The sequence below is a fragment of the Pelodiscus sinensis genome, chromosome 5 (genome assembly GCF_052426305.1).
Source record: "Pelodiscus sinensis isolate ZL-2025 chromosome 5, ASM5242630v1, whole genome shotgun sequence".
NCBI classification, from domain to species: domain Eukaryota; kingdom Metazoa; phylum Chordata; order Testudines; family Trionychidae; genus Pelodiscus; species Pelodiscus sinensis.
This window is the reverse complement of record NC_143056.1, coordinates 126,256,300-126,279,605: the sequence shown is the minus strand read 5'-3', so window position 1 is coordinate 126,279,605 and position 23,306 is coordinate 126,256,300. Positions and strand designations below refer to the sequence as shown.

Genomic DNA, 23,306 nt, shown 5'->3' with positions numbered 1-23,306 from the left:
ATGAGACCCTGCCCCCTCCTTCAGCATCCCAACCCTACTCCTCCATTGGTGTAACACCCATTGCTCACCAGTCCAGTGTTCCCTGTAAGCTGAAAATCAGGTGCCACCCAGCTAATTAGCAGAGCACCCAGTCAGCAGCATGTGTTTCTACTGGTGGAGACACTTAACAAAATGTATTCTGCATATGGATGAAAAAAAAAAGAGGGAACATTGCCAGTGACGCCCCCTTCCTTCTCCCCAGGCAGCATAATGGGGTCATCGTCCAACAGTCCTCCCCACTTCCCCCCATGCAGTGCAGCCCCACAGCCTGTCTGGAGAAAGGAAATAACATGGTTCTTCATTATGATATTTATTTCTAACTCCTGAGCTGTACTCCCTCTGCTACCCAGGCCCTTTCTCCTCGGGAATAGGCAACTTGGAAATAAAACAGTGCTGAAAACACAGTGCATTGGCAACCTAAAGGGAACCTGAGCTTATTTCTAATCTGAGATCGTTAGGCTAGCAAGTGCTCCATGTTCTTGCCCTGCCAAGCAGGGCAGCAATTTTGCAATGTCCACAATGCCCGCACCCCTCCCCAGCCCAAAGTCACTTCCCCACCAGCCTAAGGCTCTGGGAGGGAGTTTGAGTGTTGGGTGCAAGGGAATGAGGTGCAGGACATGCAGGCTTTAGGAGGGAGGTGAGGGGTTGTGCTCTGAGTGTGAAAGAGTATCTGGGCTGCAGGCTTTGGGCAGGAGTCTGTGTGCTTGCGTACAGGCTCTGGGCTGGAAGGGAGAATGCAGGAAGGAGTAGTCTGGGAGTTGGAGGGAGTAGTGGCGGTGGGAGAAAAGACTGGGGAGGGGGTGGGGCAAAGGAGGAGTGCAGAGGGAGGGGTTGGGGTGCAGTGCTTACCAGGGGCACTCCTCTCTGGCAGTACCATCCCGGCAGCTTCCCATGGACCACACAGGAAGGGGGCAGTGTACAGAGACACCTCCCCTCTGTGGAGCCGCATGTGCCAGCAGCCACATGGAACAAGTGGCCAGAAGCCACTGTAGCCCTGCTGCACTGCCACTGGTAGTGGTGATGGGGGGGCAGTTTTAAATTGCCCAAGGGCTGCAGGTTGGACTGGGGAATGCTTCAGGGGAGGTCCACGGAGATGGCAGGTGGGATCAGGGACAAGACCCAGGAACATTCCTAGTGCCCAGACTCCATGTACCCATATAACTCACCACCCATGCTTCCAAGACTGAGTAGCATGGGATACATGGGCTGAATGTTACAGTGCCATTCCCAGTCCACACCTCTGCCCTGGCCTTTACTAAGGCTCTGCATCCTTCAGATGCAGAATGGCAGAGGAATTCAACCCATGCAGTAACACCTACTGTGCAGATGGCACACATACTGCTAGTCAGGGTGACAGGGTATGATCTTATTGTCTTCTGCTTAGATTGTCAGCTCTTTTGGGGTGGTGACCATCTTTGTTCTGTGTTACTATAGTGCCTAGCTCTGCAGGGCTCTGATCCATGACTGGGGAATGACTAAACACCACAGGCAGCTCAGCAGCTGCAGGGAGGGTGTCCTGGCCACTGGGCTCCTGTCCCCAGTAGAATTAGCTGCAATGTGGGCTAGGACACAATAATGCTGGAGCGAGGGGGAGCATAGTGGGGCATATGCCCTCAGTACAGTACAGGGCCTGGGGAAAGGAGGGTGCACCCAAAAAATGCAAACACACAAGGAGGTTTCTGGAAAAGGGAGCCAATTTACTGTCTCATAACTTATAAAAATACGCAGGTACAAAAGGAAGTTCTACCACCAGGATAGAGTTCCCACAGGTACAGCTAGGGCAGGCTGAGTCCTGGCACCTCATCCCACCAGATATGCAAAGCAGAGCTGAAAGGGGTTGATAACAACAGGACCCCATTGGTCAGCCGGCAAGCAAGCTGTGTGTAGGGCTGGGGGTGGACTGTTCTGGATAAAGAGGAAAGGGGGCTTTGTGCCAGCCAACAGGGAGCAGCCACGGACCGGCCATGGCTCTGGGTCCGAGGGGAAGCCATCAGCTGCGGATGTGAGCAAACTCCTTGCGCAGCCATAGGGAGTCCTGGTAGAAGCGGGGGTCACCCAGGTGCAAGGCCGTCCTCTTGTAGAAGTAGCAGTACAGCACGGCCGCTGGGGAAAGCAAGAGGAAGATGAGACAGCTCAACCCGTTCAGAATGTCTTCACCCCCACCCCCTCCTCTGTCTGCTGGATCACCCCAGTGTGTCTTGCTGACCACCAGGGCAGGCAGAGCCTCATCGAGATCCAGCCCCCATGGGAAGGGTTTGGTACGGCTCAGGGGAACAGAGATGCCATTCCTTAACAAACCCCAGATCCCAGCCTGGGAGACAGCAGGGAAGGCAGATGGGGCCAGCTTTCTGGTAGCTCTCCCTGGGTCTAGGTGTCTGTGGGTGGTTGCTTGGGGGAGTTGAAGGGTCCAGAGCGGAGCTTGTCTCTTACCCAGCCGCTGGAACACAAAGAGGGCCTGCAGCCCATCTGTCCACACAAAGCGGGTGGAGTTTTTCCAGCGCAGGTTCTGAAAGAGATAGAGGGGCACAACGGACATTAAGGGCAGGAAACAGATGTGAGAGCAACTGTGCAGCCCCCCACAGAGCTCAGCACACTGGGTCCCTTTACCCACTTCCTTGCTCCTCTCTCCCAGGGGCTGCTCCATTCTGTCATTTCCTCCAGATCCTTAATGGGAAGCAGCTCCCTATGTCCAAAGGGTTAGAGGGCTTCCCCTAGTGGCCATGGGGGAGAAATGCACTGTCACTGTGGTCCACTTCCTAGTCTAAAGCAACCCTGCCCACCAAGAACAACCCCCCTCTGAGCCCATCCCTGGGGCCCAGGCATACAGAGGCCTCCTTCCACCTCCCTACAAGCAGGGATGCAAGTGCCAGGGAGCAGCTCCGGGAGCACACAAAGGTTAATCAGATCAGCGGATTTATACAGAACACCAAGACCTAGTCGAGCCTCCCAACACAGATCCTAGAAAATCCTCTTAAATCCTGCTGCCCAGTTAGGGCTCATGGGCAGTGCCAGACAGGGGAAGCTCCCAGACAGAGACCTTGCATTGGCCCCTCAGAAGGAGGGGTCGGGTGCTCTGAGCACAGGTTTGGGAGTCAGGACACCTGGGTTCTGTTCCCAATTCAGTGGCTCCCTAACTGTGGCTTTGGGCAAGTCATCTAGGTCCAGCTCCACAGAACTGCATAGATGCCCAACTCCCAGCAATTTCAGTGGGAGCTAGGCACCTAAATCCCTTTGAGGATGTGACTCTTGGCCCCTCTTTATGCCTCAGTGTCACGCTCCGTGCAGCATAGGGGGTGAGGATGGTGGCTCACTTCCACGGAGGGGGAAAGATGCTCTGAAATAAGGATGTTAAGGACTAGTTGACTTGTCGATTCCCCCCCTTGCTGCCTCTATCAGATAGAGGCAGCAAAAGGCGGGGGGGAGGGGGTTCAGAAGAGAGGGTACTTCAAAGCAGCAGCGCCGTACAGAGCCCGGGATCATCCGTGCAGCGCTGCCGCTTTGAAACGCCATGGTGATGTTTCAAAGGGGCAGCGCCACACAGATGATTCCTGGCTCTGTACGGTGCTGCTACTTTGAAGTTCCCTCTCTTTGCCCCCTTTGCTCTCCCTATCTGATAGAGGCAGCAGTGGGGGGACTCGACTACCTGATAAACATTTGCTTATTGGATAGTCAACTAGTCCTTAACATCCTTATTCAAAGGGGCAGCACCGCACAGAGCCTGGTATCAGCTGTGCGGCACTGCCCCTTTGAAACACTGCTGTGGCGTTTCAAAGAGGCAGCGTTACGTGGAGCCCGGGGTCAGCTGGGGACTCCCTAGCTGCCCCCGCTCTCCCTGCGGCATTTCCACGGAACCCGGAGTCTGTTGGGGGATCCCCAGCTAATACCGGGCTCTGTGTGGCACTGCTGCTTTGAAATGCCGAGTGGAGCCAGGGATAAGTCCCCAGCTGACCCTGGGCTTCGCGCAGCATTTCCACGGAACCCGGGATCAGCTGGGGACTCCCAGGCTCCAGCGCAGCATTTCGAAGTGGCTGCACCCCTGAGCTCCTGGGGGAGGGGGGGGCTTTATCCTAGGTAAATGTATCTTATGTGCACCCATTAGTGCTGCTCCCTAAAGGATTAGTCTTGTTTGTGGGGAAGCCATTCAAAGCAAGACTCTAAAGCAGGCTTAGGAGCGATCCAGGGCAAGTACTGCTCAGGCCAGACATTCTAGTCACTATCCCTATAACCGTAACTCGTAGGGCTCCCATACGGGAGCCAGCCCAGGATGCACTTGTTCATCTGGAGACCAGGAATGGCTGGGCTGGAGCAGTTCCCTGCCTGTGCCCCATGTAATCGGTTAACTGGTTACTTATAATGTTTAATCGCTTAATCAGTTAAATGGGATTTGACATCCCTAGTCTGCTGCCTCCTTAAGAGATGGAGAAGTTCCATGGAGCAGCGATCCCCTCCCTCTAGACCTGGAAGGGAAGAGGGGGGCCCCAGAGAAAAGTTCTGAGGTCTCCAGGCTAAGAGATCAGGCCTCCTTCCTCACAGGCTAAGCTGATCTCCAGCAGGAAGCCAAGAAGACACACTGCTTACAGCCTGTGGCAGGACTGGCTTGGTGCGCGATGGCAGATTTTGGCCTTCTCTAAACCTTCATGTCAGAGGGGGTTTAGCAGTGAGCAGATGGTCTGGTGTTTAGCAGGGAGCAGAACATCAGGCCAGCTGGTTGGTCTGGGAGTACAGGAAGTGGATATCATACCAGATGCATCAAGGTTCCAACTGTGAAAGGAAGGTGTTGAGGCCTACCCAGAATATGTCAAATGAGCACCAGTTTAGTAGTAAGTGTAAAGGAAAAGCAGCATTGTGAGATACAGGAGATGTAAGTAAAAAACCAAAATTTGATTGGATGACCAACAGTAACCCCGCTTTTAGGGAAGTAAGTAACACAGACTGCAATATGCAACAAAGTGCTGATAACTCCTAATGGAGCAGATGAAAGTTTTGAAAGGGCAGAATGAGACAACAAAAATCTAACGTCAGCAATTGTCAGGCGAGTGGAGGAATACCGAAATACGGTATATAAGGTTGGATGGAACAGACCAAGAGCAGATGGGTTGCGAATCCAAAAAGCCAGGCATGATCAACCAGGGCTCCCTCCCCGGCACTGAATTTCGCTGCCACACATAAGCTCCGAAAGGGGAACAACACTGGTCGTAAGTTGCAACGAAAAATCCCAAAAAAGGAGAAACATAAAGAAAAGAATATCTCCTGAATCTAAACAATGCTTCTATCTTTCTTAACGTGAGTATTATATATTTGATAACTCCACAAATTGTTTAAAGGTAAATCTGGAGGGTATAGCTGTAGGAGGAGTTATTATTTCTTGTTTTTTAATTGTATTGTTTTTCTACTTTTTATTTGTACGTTATGCTATCTTAAAAGAATCAAAGACAGTTAATTGATTTAAATGAAAAATTAATTATAAAAGTAAATAGAAAATACAAATCTTTGTTTAACCCTAAAAAGAAGTATTCCTTGGTCTGTGGTTTCAAATCCTTTAAAGAACCAAACCCGGCTACCGAAACCAACTGCTCCAGAAGAGGGTGAGCCACCCATCTTCTAGACCAATGTGTACAGCTATTCCTATGCCCCCTGTGAGATCCCAAAGCCCAGCCCCGCCTTACCATGACCCAAACATGGAAGGCGATGCTCAGAGCCAGGTAAGCCGCTGACAGGATAATAGTTCCTTTGAACTTGTGGAAGAGGAGGTTGACCAGGCCAGCCTGGAAGACGAAGGTGTTGAAAAACATGAGGAAGATGATGATGATGTTGAAGAGGATGGCAATATCTTGGATGCTGTGGGGAGAGAGATGTCCTGAGCACACAGCCACTTCCAGAGACCACAGCCCTCCCTGGGGCCCAATGTGCCAACGTAAGCATTGCTCTCTGCCCCGGAGGCGTCCCAGCTGCCGTGGCCTACACAAAGCCTGCCCGGGACCAACACTGTGCACTAGGCCTCTGGGAGGAGAAGCAGCCAGGTCTGGGTTGTCCCTCCGACCCACAAAGCCCTTCCTAGTGCAGTAAATTGCTGCTTTCATAATTGATCTGGGCAGACACAGATGTTCTTCCACAGATCTTTATGTAACAGACACTTGGCCTAGTGCCAAGAACAAAGGCTGGCTCATGGAATGGAGCCACTAGACCAGCCTCTCCCTGCAGCTACTACCCTCTTCCAGCACACCAGCAAAGCCAGCTAGTAACTGATGCTTCAAGGGAAAGCAGTTAGGTACTTCTGTGCACTACAGGGAAAGTGGATAAAATGTCACCCAGGTCCTTCCCCTTTATTTCAATTGCCTTAGTCTGTCCTCTCATCCCCCTTACGTCCCTCCCTCCTCCGCATTTCCTTGGACACAGTGGCCATGAGCCAGAAGAGAACTCAGGGCTTCAGACTCCCAGTATCCCCATTCTAACTACTAACCCCCACTCCCTCCCACAACTGAGGAGTGAGCCCGACTCTCCCAATTCCAACCACTAGCCCCCGCCACCTCACATGAAGAGCACGAGCTGAATGACAGGCGCCACGCGGAGCAGCTCCGAGAAGGAGTTGACAAAGAGATCATAGACAAGCAGCAGGAATTGCAGGGAGAGCACCAGGCTGTAGTTACTGGTCCGGAGCATCTTCCTTTCCCAGGGCTGCAGGCCCTCAGTGTGTGCATCCCAGAGAGAAGAGCCAGCTCATCCTCAGGGCCAGAGGGGCTTACGGTCACCTTGTGCACCACAGCCTCTCCCTGTTTCCTACAGCTGAGCTCTGGAGTCTGGAAAGGAAGATCACAAGTGATTTATCTCCAACAGGGCCCAATCTAGGGGTGATGCTGCAGCTCAAGAGGGAGCCCAGCTTGGTTAGGGGGTCACCCCAAACTGCTTTAAATGCCTCCAGATAACACGCAGGCCCAAACACGTGACCCTCTCAGCTACTCAGCAATCATGCTCTGGGTAAGGAGCCAACGATGTGTATGGGAGGATACCCTTAGAGCAATATTCCCTCTATTTTTCCTATCCATGTGCAGAATACATTTTGTTATGAGCATTAAGGCATGTGCAGATGTGCACCACCAAAAGAAACACATGGTGCCGGCCGGGTGGCACCTGAATCTCTCCTGAGCGGCCGCCCAAGCACATAGTTTATAGGAAACACTGCCCTAAGCATCATAGCTGTATCCATGGAAGTTTCATCACCCGAACACCTCGCGATGGCAGGCATATGAGGGAAAAGCTCTCAGGGGTTCCATGCAGTCTTGCCCTCACTCAGGAGCCAGCCTCCCACAGATTCTCTAGCCCAGGGTGCTCTCCCTAATCTGTGGATGAGAGGGGTCAAAAGCTCTTGATCTGTCTGACTCAGGTTACCTCAGGGTAGGGCAGGCCACAGACGGAGAGAGGAGATGGAGAATGCACGGAGGAGGGGGGAGGGAAAGGACAAGCCCCTGGAGGAGGAACGGGAGGAGACAGATCGTGTGGCGGGTGCCCCTAAGGGCGGAGCAGCTGATCACACACGCGTGTGGGGACGGGAGGGGCAGCCAGCGGGGGCACAGGTGTGAAGGGCCACAGGACTGGGCGGGGAGGGAGGTTCCTCGGGGCACGCCACGGCAGGGCGCGGGGGACGAGGAACAGGGGCGGAGGCCACCCCGGGGAGGGGCTTTTACCCACGGGGGGGGGAGGGGGGATACGGGCCCCTCCGTAGGAGCAAAGCGAAAAGGCAATTCCCAGCCGGCCCCCTGCGACGGGGGGGGGGGGACAAATTGCCCCCCACGCGGGAATCGCGCGGGGGGGGCAGGGCGCCGCCCCCCCCCAGCGCTCACGGGGGGGAGGGGCGCGGTTCGGGGGCAGCGCAATTGTCCAATGAACTCGGGGTCTCGCGGAGCCGGGACCCAGGCGCCTCCCGCCCCGCCCAGGGCCCCCTGGGCCGTGGTTACGTAACCCGGGCGCAGCTACCTCCCCGCCCGCCGCCGGGCCCGCACGCACCTCCAGCCGCCATCTTCCATCCCCATGGAGACCGCACCGCCAGCGGGGACAGGCCGGCGGAAGCGGAAGCGCTCGGCGTGGCTGGGATCATAGAGAGAAGGCAAAGAACAGGGAGGCGGCTGCACGGCGGAAACCCTATTTCCCATAATGCCGCGGGGTGAGCCGGAAGTGCCTGGCACGGGGGCGGGGCTTTAAGGGGGCAGCCAGCCGATTGCGTAGCAGCCCCTCATGGTGAGTCCCGTGGGGGTGCGAGGCCCTTTGGAACTACCACTCCCAGCCTGCCCCGCGCCGGGGCCGGAAGAGAGGCGCGCGAGCGGGAGGCAAGGGGTTGTCTGGGGAATCGGGGGGGGGGCAGCACCAGACACCGTCCCCCCGCCGGGCCTTTCAGGCTCGCGAGGCCTTTGCTGCGAAGTGAGTTTGCAGCCCCAGGGAGCGGCCCGGGCCCTCGCTCCGGTTTCCGTTTACACGGGCCCAGTGGGGCTCGCGATTCGCTGCCGCTCCTGGTCCGTGACTCGGGCTCGTGGGTCTGGCGTAGGGATGTGACCCCCCTCCCCCCGCGCTTGGTTCACCGGTTAAATGTGCCGTTCGCTTCACGCTTAACTGTAATTAAGGGTGGGGCTGGAGCAGCCCCTCCCCCCCGCAGCAGCTGGTCTGGAGCAGCCCCTGGCTGTGTCCCCCCCCCCGGCCCACCCCAGGGGCTGCTCCGCGCGCCAACGCACCCCCTGTCCGTGGCGGGCCCGCAAGGCCGGAGCAGCCCCTTTTCCATGGGGAGCAGGGAGCTGCTCCAGCCCCACTGCTTAACTTACCGGTTAACCGTTCACATCCCTGGCCTGGAGTTCCAGCCTTCTCTTGCCATCCTCTTCCTCCTGTGCTGGCCAGGCTCCCAGTCTTAACGTCAAACCTGCGCCAGAGCTCAGAGCCCCACATTCAGCCGACCCCGAACTTCTCCATCCTCTGCATAGTGTTTTCTGTTAGCCATTTCTTTTTCTTCCATCTCTGTCAGATCCATGTTTCTGAACTGTAGAGCAGGCAGGGACAAACGCAGGCGGCCTGTACATTTCTTTCTGGCTTGTTAGTCAATTGCCGGTGCTGTCACCCATGCACATTGGGTTGGGTTCCCCTCCACTCCTTTTCTGGTACTAAGTGTACTGCTGTTTTTCTGCCTTGCCTATCTGCACAACCGTAATCTTTATGTTTACCTTCAAACACAGAGGCCCACTCTGAGATGACATTTACTAATTCTTTGCTCTCAACCATAAGGGCCAGATCAGAAGCATCTGTTAGCTTTCTCTGTTTTCACAGACTTGGTTCTCATGCTAATTAACTCCATAACTGGGAAGAAGAGAAGTGGACTCAGCATACTTCCCTGTTTTAATCTGATTGTAAAAATTCTGAAATTTCATGTATTGTTTCCACCTCCGTTCTTGACATAGCTCTTTTATCATCACCACTTGGAACACTCCCACACGTCTATCTCAATACTGCAAATACCAGCTCCCATGGAACCAAGTCATGCTTTCTTAAGATAGCATAACAGCTATGTAGCTGTTATCTATTTATCATTCTTTTAAACTTCCTTCTCACTGCAAATATTCTGTTTCTTCAACTCCTTTCCTTCCTAAAGCCATGCTGCTCCTCTCATATCTTTTCTCCACCCTGCACCTCAGAGACTTTCCCTTGAAAACTTTTTCCAGGACTTTGAGACTGATTTGATAAGATGGTGTTTTGGATCAATCATTTGCATCACCTTACCCATCCAGAGAGGCACAATCAACCCTATCTGCAAGTCATCTGGTATCTTAGCTTGACCCCAGCAAACTATGAGTAATCTCTGATGCTGCTTTTTCAGTATCATACCGACAGTTATTTTGTACAGTTACACAAATGCTAGAAGTCTAAATAATATGATCGGTGAACTAGAGTGCCTCGTGTTAAAGGAGGATATTGATATAATAGGCATCACAGAAACTTGATGAAATGAGGACAATCAATGGGACACAGTCATACCAGGGTACAAAATATACCGGAAGAACAGAAACAGGCCATGCTGGTGGGGGAGCGGCACTATACGTGAAAGAAAATGTACAATCAAATGAAGTAAAAATCTTAAATTAACCAAATACTCCATAGAATGTCTATGGGTAGTAATTCTGTGCTCTAATAAGAATATAGCAGTTGGGATATATTATCAACCACCTGACCAGGACAGTGATAGTGACTATGAAATGCTAAGAGAGATTGGGCCATCGAAATAAAATAATAGTAGTGGGGGATTTCAACTCTCCCCATATTGACTGGATACATGTCACCTCAGGATGGGATGCAGAAATCAAATTTCTTGATACCTTAAATGACTGCTGCTTGGAGCAGCTGGTTCTGGAACCCACAAGAGGAGAGGCTATTCTTGATTTATTAGCTGGTGCTCAGGATCTGGTCCAAGAGATAAATGTAACTGGACTGCTTGGAAATAGTGATCATAATGTAATAAAATTTAAAATCCCTGGTGGAAAACACCTCAGCAGCTCAACACTGTGGTGTTTAATTTCAGAAAGGGGAACTAAACAAAATGAGAAGGTTAGTTAAACATAAATGAAAAGGTACAGTGACAAAAGTAAACAGGACTTTTGTAGGGGTAAAAAATGAACTAGATAAATTACTGGAGGTTAGGTCTATTAATGCTTATTAGCCAGGATGAGTAGGAATGGTGTCCCTAGCTTCTGTCAGAGGTTGGAAATGGGTGGCAGGAGAGGGATCACTTGATTACCTGTTGTGTTCACTCCCTCTGGGGCACCTGGCATTGGCCACTGTCAGCAGACAGGATACTGGGCTAGATGGACCTTTGGTCTGACCCAATGTGGCTGTTCTTATGTCTTCATCCCCAAATGTTTTGTGTCTCTTCATCCTGTTCAGCGCTGCTTCTGCCTTCTCTACAATGATCAATACCTGTGGAAGCTTCCCCAAAACTATCAGTGGTGCTTGTACTTGCAACTCTTCTCATTTAACCGTCTTTAGAAATGTTTTTTCCTTTGCTCCTACCACCTGTTTAGGTTTCGTTACCACACAGTTCCTATCCTCTTCATTTCTTGTGCTTTAGTGTTCCTCTTTTTTGCCAACCCAAAACCCGATTTCCTGCCCTCATCTTCTTGCAGCTTTCTCTATAATTCCTCTTCAGCCTCCATGCATGCTGAGCAACTGCCTTTTCAGCCTCTTTTGGCCTGTTTGTATGCATTTTTGATGGCCTCATTATCACAACTTGTTCCTTCAGGCTCTTTTGAGTAATTAATTCATTTTTGTTTCTTTTGTGCCTCCATTGGCTTGTTTTCCCCAAATGTATTTTTTTAAGCAGTCTCATGATTTTTAGAGCTGGACTTGAAACTTGTGGATGTTTTTTGGTAAGATTGTGTAAGACTGAACTTTCTGTCCCTTGGAAATCCACCCTGCATCTTTGGAACATTCTTTTCCAAGGGGTTTGAGCTGGAATTGCTCCATTTGGGTCAGACGCAGCAGGGGTCCTTCTGGTCCCCTCTGAAGCTTTGTGGGTTTAGCAGGGGGCTGGGAACCGGTAGCTTCTAGGTGCTGTTCCCAGCGTTGCCTTGCTTCATGAGTGTAACACACAATACGTTTGTACAGCACCTCCCGTCCAGCTTGCTCTCTCCAAGTGCTTTGTGCTCCTCCATGGCAGCAGGCAAGCATCACGATCCCCACTTTCTGGTGGGGAAGCTGAGACTGAGGGGCTACAAAGTGAGTCAGCAGCAGAGCGGTTGGTGCAAATGATCACGAGTACCACTGCTATGCATGACTCCGATTAAAACCAATTAGTTCCTGCTGCGCTGCGAGGTACTTGCTGCCTTGACTGATCACTTAGCAGCCTTATCTAACCTCTCAAAGGGCAAACGCGCAGAGATCCTGTCTAGGAAATGATGCTCTTCCAATCACAATCCTGTGGTGCTGGGCACTGTGCATGTAAGAGAGTGTAGTATTAGATCTAAAGAGCTTTTCATTCATTTAAAAAACCCCTGCCTGACCTCCAGACGTTTGAACCTCTGGCTAGCCAGCAGGCAGGATTATTGTGACTGTAGACATTAAACCCTGTATCCCTGCCCCGTTAGTTGTGTGCACTCGTCTGCCCAAACCACAGTGGATGGGACTGAAGGGCCCTGCATCTGCAGACAAGGAATGAGCCTGGACTGGGCTATGCAAAGTGAGGTGCAGGGACTGCTGAATTTTGCAGCCACCCACTCCCAGAGATCAGTGGGAGGTGGTGGTGTTCATGGCTAGTAAGCTCACCCATAGGCAGCTCTTTTCCTCCCCAGAGGTGGCTGGGGATATTTTTGGTGGAGGATGTAGATCTGTAAGCAAATGAGGTGCCACCCTCCAGTTCCTGAGAACTTGTGAATGTGCACTTAGTCGGCGTAGTGTGCGGAGAGTCTGTCTCATCACAGAGAGAAATCGCTCCTCATGGCATCAGCTCAGCACAGGAGCAGACTGGGAGTGCTTGAGGGCTGTGTTTACAAATTACTTAGTTTCTTGTAAGAATCGCTCTGTGCCGCTTGACAAAGGGTAACAAGACTATCCCAATCCCGGTGTGTATATTCTGGTTCACCAAAGAATATCATGCGAGTTCTTGAAGGAAAACGGGTCGTGCTGGTCATTTGTGCCGTCGTGCGTACATTTCACGGGCAGCTTTTTACATTGGGCTGTTAGCGTGTATTCTGCAAATGTGTTTCTGAAGTCTCGAGGTAGGATTGACAAACAGGTCTTTGTCAATGGCGTAGCCATGCTAATCCCCGGATCTGAGAGACAAGGTGGGCGAGGTAATGTTGTTTGTTAGCTTGTCTCTTTCACCAGCAGGAATTAATCTCCCGAGCTACAACAAGCTGTTCTTCGGGTCTGGGTTTTCTGTCAGACGCAGGATGTCTAGTCCCCTGTCTGCTGACGGACCAGTCAAGCCCTGTAAATTGACACAGTGGAGCCCACCTGACATACTGATCCAACAAGGGGATGTGACAGCCCCAGGATAGCAAAACACAGGACTGTAAGTCCTGGGGGGGTTTCCTGACTTGAGGTACAAACAGTGAACACTGGGGAAGCTGAGGAGAAGGCAAGGAAGAACATTCCTTTGTCTTGCACCTAGGAAGTACTTGGGTAGCGCGGTCACATCAGGGCTGACTTATCCATTAGGCACAGTGCCTAGGGCCCATGATACTGTTAGGGGCCCACAAAAATGTTTTAATTTCTTTTAAAATCAGAAGGAAAAAAATGAACTTTAAGGGTCGAAGAAAATGTTTTAATTTTTTCTCACATCAGAAAAAAACGAAACTTTTAGGGCCCATGAAAATCTATTAAATTTTGCCTAAACCATGAAAAAAAAATGTTGAAGTACTTAAAGTTATATCAAAAATAATTTTTAATATTGATATTATGATGGTGGGAGGGGCCCACGAAGGCAAAAGTGCCTAGAGCCTACAAAAGTCATAATGCGGCCCTGGAACACATTGACGAAAACAGGATCTCAGCCTGGGCTGAAACACTGCAACAGATGTTTGAGTGGCTATAAAAGGCCTGGAGACAGAAGGTTAACCTGTGTGGTTTTGTCTTTTGGAATCGTGCTAAGGTTTGTTTTATATCTTGGCCTTTTGTTTCCAGCCTTCTCACGATCTCTTGAATCCGTGGGGAAATGTATTATCCTTATTTGCGCTAGAAATATAGCTCCATGCTGTGGTATTAGGTGAGGAGTTGAATCACTCCAGCTGGTGTTTGTGCTGTTCCTGGGGGCACAGCAGAGCAGGTATTACTGTGGGTGTTCAGGGAAGGGGCTGGAAGAAAGAGGAGGCTTCAAAGGGGCACAGGGACTGGGGAGCACCGATTATTAACCTGCAAGGCAAAGTGAGGGCTGGCCTGGCCCAGTGGGGATGGTTTGGGTGTGTGACAAGCTGGCGGTGTTCAGGAGCTGACACCCGGTTAAGCACAGGCAAGGCTCCCACGGGCTGGCAGCTGGAGCTCTGACTGTCTGGGACACCCCAAGAGCTGTCACCCCAGGTTCCACAGAAGGTCAGGCTTAACCGGTCTACTCATTCCTTCTGGCTTTACAGACTCACTCCACCAAGGAGAGGGCTGTAGGAGACCAGAGTAGTGGGGTACTGTCTGCTAGGAACGGGGTGCACTAGGAGAGCTAGTGGAGTAACAGGGCCTGCAGCGGAGCAGGATTGAGCTTTGGCTGAGCAAGGCAGGGCAATCTGCCCCAGTCACCTGCATGCTGTCCCTTCCCTCCAGCCCTGCAGTCTGCTCTCTACTGCTCAGGTGCCTTTAGCGCCGGGCCCCTCCCACTCCCCGTGCCTGTGCACAGTGCCGCTCTGAAAGCAGAAGTGGAAAGGGTCTCATGACCCGCTGCTTCCCACAGGAAGTGCAGGTGCAGCCGCCGGGGTGGCAGGCAGGACGCTGTGGGTGACTGTGACGGGGGCCCTCCCTTTCTCTCCAGGCACCGCGGGAGTGGATGGTGGATTGGAGGATCTGAAGCCCTTGGACTGGATGTTGCTTCCCCTCTGCTGCTGATCAGGTTGTGTTTGCACCTGGGAAGGCTGCTGAGCCCGGCTTGTACTCCTGGTGCCGGTTGGGGATCTGGCCGGATGCTGGTGTGCTGCAGGCTCCTGGCTGTTGGGCTTGACTGGCTCAGCACAGCTCCTCGGTGTGAGCGCTGCAGGGCAGGGACTCCTCTGATGGGGATCCCTGCTGCCCCGAAGGGAAAGGGGCGGGAAAGCTGCAGGAAGTGTCTGCCCCTTCCCCTCTGAGCTCTGGCTGCAGGAGTTTCCTTATCTAAGATCATCTCTGTCCCTGGGGACTTTTCCTGTTGGCTCCCAACCAGCAGGATCTCTCTCTCATGGCAGTCGGCTGCTCCCTCTTTCTCCCCCCCCCCCCCACCTGCTGCTTGTTACTTAAGGCTTCACTTAAAGCAGTTGTTGATGTGGCCTGATTAATTCTGGGGCTCCGCCTGTTCCTAGTTCTATAACCAGCCATCTGAGACACGAGGGCACTGGCTGGCGGCAGTTGGCAGAGCCTGGTGGTGGTGAGGGAGGACAGACGGACGAGGAGCAGTGAAGCAGCTGCAGCCGGGTGGAGCTCAGGGTGCACAGGCAGGCAAGGGGCTGTTGGAGAGGGAAGGAGGGAAAGCAGGTGGCAGAGCACAGCAGAGGGGAGGGGCGGTGGGTGAGAGGCAGCAGAGCCTAGTGGACTGTGCAGGGGAGGCTGTGGGGGTAGTCATTTGCTCAGAGAGCCGCGGGGCCCAGGCTGGGCTGTACAAACGGCGGGCGTGGTTCCCCCTCAGGTGCAGTCCTTGCCGCCAGAGTGATGCCTGCCTTCCAGTTCTTGCCATTCTCAGCCCTGCTGGGCACCGTGGGGTTCCTGTGCGTGACCTTCGTAAGCTTCTGGACCCAGCACTGGCGCGGCGGCTTTGCCTGGGATAGATCTAACAAGATGTTTAACTGGCACCCGGTCTTCATGGTGACGGGCCTGGTGGTGCTCTATGGGGCAGGTAAGTGGGCGCCCTCTCTGGGCTGAGGGCAGGAGTGCCGGGGCGGGGACAGGGGCCCGGGAGTGGTGCTGAGTGAGCTGGCCTCTCCCCCCTGCAGCGGTGCTGGTGTATCGGGTGCCCAGGTCCTGGACGGGCCCCAAGCTCCCATGGAAGCTGTTGCACGCGGCATTGACCCTGGCAGCCTTTGTCCTGGTCGTGCTGGGGCTGTTCGCTGTCTTCCGGTACCACGACGCCAACAGCATGGCCAACATGTACTCGCTGCACAGCTGGCTGGGGCTGGCGGCTGTGCTGCTCTTCTCCTGCCAGGTGAGTGCCCAGCGCCCTCCCCCCCCCAACGCCCATCTTTTCTCCGGCTCCCCCTCTTGCCGGTTGGCTGCCTGTGCCACGGCTCAGTCCACTCTGCCCCGAACTCCTCTCTGTTCCCCCATCCTAGTGGCTCATGGGATTCGCTGCCTTCCTGTTACCCTGGTCCCCTGCCTGGCTGCGGCTCCTCTACAAGCCTATTCACGTCTTCTTTGGCTCCACCATCCTCGCCCTGTCCATGGCAGCATCCATCTCCGGCATCAACGAGAAGCTCTTCTTCAGCCTGTGAGTGCCAGAGCTGGTTTGGGGTGCAGGTGTGTCTCCATTTGGCCCAGGGCTTCCTGCGCTGCTTGCGCGAGCTGGCCCAGACCAGGTCCATCTTGTCCAGCAGCCTGTCTTGGACAGTGGCGCATACCAGACCTTCAGGGCAATGTTCCCTCTCCTTTTCGCCATCCATGTGCAGAATAAATTACGTGCAGCCCTGATTGGCCTGGGGGTGGGAGGAACGCGCCAAGTTTTTTCTGCCCTACCCCTGCCCTGTGAGGATTGGCCTGAGGGCGGGGGAGCTCCAGTCTCCCACCGCCAGGAGCATGGGTGCTTAATGGGAAGGGGGAGGGCAAAGAGGTTCCTCTACCCCCAGACCAATCATGGTCTGTGGGTGGGAAAGCCTGAAGCATCCTGGCCCCACCCTATCTGTCTGAGGCTGTGGAGGCAGGAAAAGGGAATAAGGGAATTTGTGGGCAGCCATCTTGGTCTTGTTAACAAGAGAGCAAGAGTCAGGCTAAGTCTGTGGCCTGACAATGCGAGATCTGTAATTAGACGCTGCCTTTGCCTCTCGCCTCCATACGGAGATAAGGATAGAATGCTGACTCTGGCAGAGACCTTGGGATAAGGAGCATCTGGGTGGAACTAAATAACTATTAACCATTGGTGTTAGTAATGGGAAGGAATTGTTTAATGTTATTATATCTAATGGACAGTATATAAACTGCTTCATAATTGCTTGTATTCGAAGATCTGCTTTGGAGGGGGGGGGGTCCCCCCTCTCTCCCTCATCCGAACCAGTTTTTCCCTTGCTGCAGCTCGTAATAAAACTGCCTCTGGCTACTTGTTGCTTACAAACGCAGAGTGAGGACAATGTTTTCTTCCACAAGGCCCCGTCCCTTCCACTGTGGCCTGGGGCCACTTCAAAATTTTTTGAAGTAGCCCCTGGCAAAAAATTATTGCCCACCCCTGGCTTACAGGGAACCCTGCTTCAGGGAAGTGCACAGAACAGGGCAGTGATCCACCTGTCTTCCACTCCTGGCTTGTTAGTCAGGGGTTGGGTTCGCCCCAAGCATGGAGAGAGTCACCTTGGGGGGCTCCGCCCCCCATGTATGCTGTGTGATTGACAGATGCCAGCAACCAGCTGTATGGTGGCAGCTGTAGAAGAGAAGGGCAGGCTGGGTGCAGAGAGGATAACTAAAGGAAACTCGGGAAGTGCCCCCTGCTCTAGCTAGCCCTTCATGAGGCTGGGGAGCTGCTGTTAGGCAGGAGTAGGTGGTGAAGATGACTGGGCAAGGTGTCCAGGGAAGCGGCCTGGGAGATGGGCCGAGGTGTGGCTGGACTTCAAATAGGAGATGGATGGATGCTCCCCAGTATGGGTGAGGTCCCCCTTGCCCATCTGAGAGGGGAGCTGGTAGGGTTTTCTCCAGAGGGAGCTGGGATCGCCAGGGGCGAGGGTGCTGGTGCTGGGTTGGAATGAAGGCAGCGGCTCCATCTCTCCCCCCACAGGGCGAACGAGACCATTCCCTATGAAAGGCTCCCCCCTGAGGCCTGGTTCGCCAATTCTCTGGGGATGCTGATCTTGGTCTTTGGGTTGCTGGTGCTGTGGGCTCTCGCCACACCGGCCTGGAAGCGCCCGGAGTCTGAGCTACTGGAGGCCCAACAGGTACCGAGTCCATGTTGCTGGTGGCTCAGGATGGGGGCTGGGTTGCAGCTTGGCCGGGAGGGGATGCTGCGGGGCTGGGGAGAAGCTGGGCATGTGGCGTGGTGCAGTCAGGCCAGGTGTAGGGCCTATGTGGGGCTGGGGAGGGGGACGGAGGGTGGGAGATGAGGCTGGAAACAGGCAGGAAATAACAAGAGTTAACTCACCACTGAGCTACCTGGGCCGACACCTACTAATGTGATGAGAGCCAGGAGACCAGCAGCTCAGCCAGTGGGGCAGGTGGGGGCCGTGATCAGACATGTGCCCAGTGTGGGAGGGTGGCACTGCAGGCCAGGGCAGCTCTGGATGGAGCAGCAAGATCCCGCCTGGAGTTCCCTTTGGAAGTTAGCTGGCGCAATGAACGGCTCTCGTGAGCGCCCAGTGGCGGTGATGAGGAGGCGCACGGTGTGCAGTTAGCTCTGGGGGGCAGGGGCTGTTGTCTTGCTCTGAAAAATCAGCCTCTTGGTAAGTTCAGATGAGCACCCCACTCAGAGGTCACGTCCTATTAACCCAGGCGAGGGGCCAGGCTGGTTCCTACCGATCCTGGAGAATAGGAGGTTAGGCCAGTGCCTTGGGGTGCCAAGCACTGGACTGGCTGAGCCATGGGGCATGGGCTGCCAGACAGTACCCTCTTGGGCCCTGGCATGCGGACTGGATGGGAGTGAGGACTGGGGGTGACTGGGAGACCGAGGATTACAACACGCCCTCCCGCTCGGAGCTTTGTCCATAGCTCCCCTCGTTCCCTCACCTACTGCCAGCCAGTGCTGCTCCTGGAGACACATGGGGAGGCAGGGCCAGTGGTTCCATGGTGGGTGAGCGGGTGGCCAGGCCCCATTGGTGGGGTGAGGCCAGAAGGGGGAAATGCCTTCAATGTCCTGAGGCTCCTGGAAGTGGAGGGGCATTGCCCTGTGAAGGGCAGGGGGGCCTGGGCTAAGAGGATCTCGCACTCCTGGGACCAGGCGTTTCTCACAGAGGATCCCTGCTTGTAAAAGGAGGCTGGGTTGTGGGGCTGGGAGGGACTCAGCACTGGACCAGGCGAGTGCCTGGCTCAGAGCCTCTCTCTCTACAGCCTCTGCTCCATTAGGACAAGTGGAGCTGCTGCTCAGGCCTGCAGGGTGACTGACTCCAGCGAGAAGGGCAGCTCGGTGGTCCTGCGTCTGGCACCAAACTGTTTCCAGAGCCTGCCCGGTACAGAGCCGAGGGGAAGAGGTGCTCGCTGTGCTGGGATTCCCTCTCGCCTGGCTGCTCTCGCGGATCCCTGGCTCTCGCCGCTCCCCTGCCTTCCACTCTGGGCTCCTGCACGTGCTGCTTCTCCCTGGGATTCAGCAGGCAGCCCTGGGCTTGCTGGCTCCTCTTGCCAGTGCTGCTGTGCCCGAGGCCCTGGCGGATGCTACACCTTAGCTCACCTGGGACAAACGGCCCTGCTGTGTGGCACTTGGCCTGGCATCAGCTCTGCAGGGAGTGGCTGGGTGGAAGGAGCCAGTGTTGGATGCTCTGCTGTCACAGCATGCAGGAGCCTGGTGCTCAGCAGGCTGGGCTGCGGCCCGCTTCCCTTTCCTTCTGCCTGCCTCCCACTTCTGCAACTCTCTGGCACTGTCCCCGGTGACTCAGAAGAGACTCTGCTAGGACTCAACTCCAGGTTTGCTTCCAGCCCTGGTCATGCTCCCTCCCCCTTCCTGGGGAGCTGTTGTCCCAGCTCGCTGAGTGGAGGACGCAGGTGAGTTTCCTTCTGCCAGGAGAGGCTGTGGAGCAGGAAGCTGAAGCCCTTGTCCGTGCATCGCTGTTCTGGGCTGGGGAGTCGGGCTGTTGTGTCCCAGACTCCCTGGGAGGAATTGTCTGGAGCCATGAGGGTGGCTCTTCTGCCCTCCCTTTGCTCAGCATCCACGAACTCTGCAGCCAGTGCTCAGAATTCACCCACCTGCAGCTCTCCATTTGGATTTAGGCCAGCGGTGGGCAACCCAGGCGAGTGAGTGGGCCGCATGGGAGGCCCTTCTTCAGCTCTGGGCCACAAGATTGTCACAACCAAGACAGTTTCCCAGGATTGGGCAATTTTGCTAACTGCACTTCTATACTTAGAATTTGCAGGGAGGGGGCGACGGAACCGCAGCAGCGCTTTGAGGGGATGTGGCGGAAGCGCACGGCTCTTGGTCAGTGTGTGCAGTCGGCCTGCACCTCTCTTCACGTGCCCTGGCTTTACGTGCGTGTCACTCTGGTAATACTGGTAGGAAAAAAACGACACAGATGGAAACCAAAGCAATCTGGCAACCCTGTGCGTGGGCGAACAAAATGTCTGGCGGGCCACACGCAGAACCCTGATGGGCTGCAGGTTCCCAATGACTGTATTGCCCTCTCTGGGGCTATATCACAAGGCTGTGTCTAGACTGGCAAGTTTTTCCGCAAAATCATCTGCTTTTGCGGAAAAACTTGGCAGCTGTCTACACTGGCCGCTTGAATTTCTGCAAAAGCACTGACGATCTCATGTAAGATTGTCAGTGCTTTTGTGGAAATACTATGCTGCTCCCGTTCGGACACAAGTCTTTTTCCTAAAAATATTTGCGCAAAGGGGCCAGTGTAGACAGCAGAGATTTGTTTTCCACAAAAAAGCCCCGATTGCGAAAATGGCGATTGGGGATTTTTTGCGGAAAAGCGCGTCTATATTGGCCACGGATGCTTTTCCACAAAAAGTGCTTTTGCGGAAAAGCATCCTGCCAATCTAGACGTGCTTTTGCGGAAATGTTTTTAACGGAAAACTTTTCCATTAAAAGCATTTCCGGAAAATCATGCCAGTCTAGATGTAGCCCAACTGTATTGCCCTCTCTGGGGCTATATCACAGCTCCAGCCTGCATAGTCGCACAACCATCTCAATCGCCTTTCCTACCTCACCCGGGGGGTGCCTGGCTCTGGCCTCTGCAGCCCCCGTGCCATGGCTGAGCCCTGAGAATCACCAGCAAGAATTCCAGAGTGCCTGGCTAGAGGCTCTCTGAGGCCTGGCCTATTCCTAGTCTCCTGGGTGGCCTCTCCTGGTTGCTGGCCCAGCACAAGCTGTCTCCTCTACATGCTGACGTGCAACCTTTGGCGTGTTTACCGTGGTGTCTGCATGAGACACTCACTGCTCTGTCGCCTGCCCCAGCCAGCGCTAATGAAAATGGACTCATAGCTTAGGAATCTGCCACTAGAGCTTTGCTGGTCATGCTGAGCTTTGAGCCAAGGTACTGTCCACACAGCACTGGGTCTGCCAGGGGTAGTGTGGGGTTCCCAGGAGAGTAGATTATTTCCCCCAGGACTGAGTGCGTGGGGCGGAGGGGCACTTCCGATCCTCTCTGGCTTTGAGCCCTTATTTCTTGGAATGTGCCCTACCACGGCATGATGTGTCCTGCAAGGCTGCAGAGACGGCAGTGGGGTGGAGGTTGGTGTGAGATGCTGAGAGAGGCAATTAAATGTATTTGTTTAATGTGAGAAGCTGCCTGCTCAGCTGTCATCCTGTAGTGTATTGAGGCTTACGGGAATTGAATGAGGGTGACTCTCTGGCAAAGATAGCTCGGGGGGGGGTAGCCTGGTCCTAGCTCCAGGGACCGGAGCTGGCTCCTTGCTAAGAGAAGTGATGACTTAGAGCTCCAAGTTCATACTCTTTCTTGCGGGGGAGGGGATGAAGTGTATTCCCACCCTGCTGCATGCCTGAAGCATGTGGCTTTGTCTTGCATCTCTAGCAGTAGCCATGTTAATAGGTGGGTACTTCTGATGTCTTGTTGGGAAACTGCATGCCCAAGCGGGCTCTTCTGAAATGCTGGGGCTGCCCCAGGCCATGCTGCCTTTGGCTTAATAAATGGTGTCCTCTTAGAATTGGAGTCCAGGGGGTGTTGTCTTGGGGGAGGTACTTGGAAAGGGGGCGTCACCCAAAACCAGCTGTTGCAGTACCTGTGTGGTGGGAGTAGGGGGCTGAAGTCAAGCACAGGGAAGACTGGCCTGTAGGGGGCATTTCCCTCCATGAAGTGGCTGGTGCTTAATGAATTAGCCCTTTGCTGGTTGGCACACACTGCCCTGCTCCAGGAGGGGAAGGGGTGATGGGTGTATCACAGCCTGGCCTGGAGCCACATCTCCTCACTGCTTTGACTCCAGTGGGCTAGTCACTCATTAGTGCTAATTAAATGGGCTCAGGTCTCAACCCCTTTCCCCCCTCCCTGTAATGCTGCCATGTCTTGCTTGGTTGAAGCTACAGCCTGTGCCAGCAGCCGGAAGAGCTGCTTCCGGCAGGTAATAGCTAGTGCCATGGTGTGTCTCCATTAATCCAGGAACATCCAGTCTCCCTGCTGCCCCATGACCCCCATCAGCTTGGTCCTGGGCTCTGCTCAGCTCTGGCCTTTCCCTTGGATGATGGAGTATTTGCCTGGTCCCCCCTCGGCTGGTCTGTGCTCCAGGAAGCCGCCCTTGTCTGGTTGGACTCATGTCAGTGTACACCACATGCAGGCAGCACCTCGCCCTGTTTCATGATCTCATAGCCTGCCTGCTGCATGGGGTATAGGGGACAACCCTCCAGCAGCTCAACAGGGCCTGTGCAGCTGGGCTAGCAGCTCCCCAGGGCACAGTGGGCAGGTTGCTCGCCTGGTACATTGGACTGGAACAATCTGGCAACGGAGAGGACTTGTGCCTGGCCTCAGTGCTTCCTAGCCACCACCCTCAGTTCAAATGACACCAAGCTAGGAAAGCCCCATGGGAAGGCCCTTGCTCCACACCCTCACTCTCAGGGGGCTGGCCTCTTAAGCAAAGCGAATCCAACAGCCCTCATGACTCAACCGGTGCAGCCAGCAGCAGCCCGTTGCTCAGGACTGTACCGAGGGCAGAGAAGGGAGAAGCTCTACCCAGGGCTGGAATAAACTGCACCCCACAGTGAGGTGCAGTGGGAGCTTGTCAGCAGGACGGGACAGGGGCACGGAGTTCTGACAACCAGGAGTCCCGAGAGGGGCCAGGTAGCAAGGATCTATTTGTGCCAGGTGAGGAGCCCCTGGTAGAATGAGGTGCAGAAAAGGGAGGAAGAACTGACAAGTCCTTTCACCCAATGGGCCGCAGCGCACTGGTGGCCCAGGCCATGCCAGGGGCTGGTGCTGCGCTTAGAGAATCCATTCGCAGAGCTGCTGGAGCAGGGGTGGGCAGCCCCAGCGCCCCTCAGCCAAGCTCCGACAGACTCAGATCTTTCACCATGCCACCCTCTCCCTCCCATCTGCTGCCAGCTTCCTGCTACAGAGAAGCCTGTGCGCTCCAGCCAGGGCCTTGCCCCAGCTCAGCTGTTGCTCCCTGGGCTGGGGGTGGCAGGTGGGTGCAGCCCCCGTGCCTCACTGGAAACTCTGCTGCTCAGGGCAATGGCTGCCCTGTCCTCTCTTGCTGTGGCACAGGGCGCCAGTGAGACCAGTGCACAGTGCGAGGCACAGGCCAGGGCTGAAGCATCATCGAATCACTGTGTGCCTCAGTGTCCC

General features: G+C 54.4%; 2 protein-coding genes across 15 annotated transcripts; one reads left to right on the top strand and one right to left on the bottom strand.

The window, feature by feature from the left end:
* Nucleotides 1-1,892: 1,892 nt before the first annotated feature.
* TMEM138 (transmembrane protein 138) lies at nucleotides 1,893-9,347 on the bottom strand. 7 transcript variants are annotated; one of them, XM_075928433.2, is made up of 5 exons: nucleotides 8,847-9,347; nucleotides 6,567-6,836; nucleotides 5,706-5,804; nucleotides 2,470-2,545; nucleotides 1,893-2,142 (listed from the first exon to the last, which is right to left on the bottom strand). In XM_075928433.2, the coding sequence occupies exons 2-5, from the start codon at nucleotides 6,735-6,737 to the stop codon at nucleotides 2,030-2,032; spliced, it is 459 nt and encodes a 152-aa protein (XP_075784548.1). In that variant the 5' UTR covers nucleotides 6,738-6,836; nucleotides 8,847-9,347; the 3' UTR covers nucleotides 1,893-2,029. The 7 variants fall into 7 exon arrangements, with proteins under 7 accessions (XP_075784548.1, XP_075784546.1, XP_075784542.2 ...); XM_075928431.2 differs by having other exon boundaries at nucleotides 5,706-5,877; nucleotides 6,572-6,836; nucleotides 8,847-9,234; XM_075928427.2 differs by lacking the exon at nucleotides 8,847-9,347 and adding an exon at nucleotides 8,041-8,193 and having other exon boundaries at nucleotides 5,706-5,877; nucleotides 6,789-6,836.
* CYB561A3 (cytochrome b561 family member A3) lies at nucleotides 8,146-21,510 on the top strand. 8 transcript variants are annotated; one of them, XM_075928423.2, is made up of 7 exons: nucleotides 8,223-8,271; nucleotides 14,519-14,596; nucleotides 15,362-15,568; nucleotides 15,666-15,874; nucleotides 16,002-16,156; nucleotides 17,645-17,801; nucleotides 18,922-21,510. In XM_075928423.2, the coding sequence occupies exons 3-7, from the start codon at nucleotides 15,385-15,387 to the stop codon at nucleotides 18,958-18,960; spliced, it is 744 nt and encodes a 247-aa protein (XP_075784538.2). In that variant the 5' UTR covers nucleotides 8,223-8,271; nucleotides 14,519-14,596; nucleotides 15,362-15,384; the 3' UTR covers nucleotides 18,961-21,510. The 8 variants fall into 8 exon arrangements, with proteins under 8 accessions (XP_075784540.2, XP_075784538.2, XP_075784541.2 ...); XM_075928424.2 differs by lacking the exon at nucleotides 8,223-8,271 and adding an exon at nucleotides 8,433-8,451; XM_025185745.3 differs by lacking the exon at nucleotides 8,223-8,271 and adding an exon at nucleotides 15,039-15,150 and having other exon boundaries at nucleotides 14,425-14,596.
* Nucleotides 21,511-23,306: the final 1,796 nt, after the last annotated feature.

Excerpts from the sequence above, each read along its gene's own strand:
- TMEM138 (XM_025185786.3), bottom strand. The coding sequence starts at position 6,119 with ATGAAAGCAGCAATTTACTGCACTAGGAAGGGCTTTGTGGGTCGGAGG. Across the intron at positions 2,546-5,705 it reads CCTTCCATGTTTGGGTCATG|AACCTGCGCTGGAAAAACTC; the intron begins GTAAGGCGGGGC and ends TATCTCTTTCAG. Across the intron at positions 2,143-2,469 it reads CTTTGTGTTCCAGCGGCTGG|CGGCCGTGCTGTACTGCTAC; the intron begins GTAAGAGACAAG and ends TGCTTTCCCCAG.
- CYB561A3 (XM_025185648.3), top strand. The coding sequence starts at position 14,667 with ATGCTGGTGTGCTGCAGGCTCCTGGCTGTTGGGCTTGACTGGCTCAGC. Across the intron at positions 14,728-15,361 it reads GCTCAGCACAGCTCCTCGGT|GTGCAGTCCTTGCCGCCAGA; the intron begins GTGAGCGCTGCA and ends GTTCCCCCTCAG. Across the intron at positions 15,875-16,001 it reads TGCTGCTCTTCTCCTGCCAG|TGGCTCATGGGATTCGCTGC; the intron begins GTGAGTGCCCAG and ends CCCCCATCCTAG.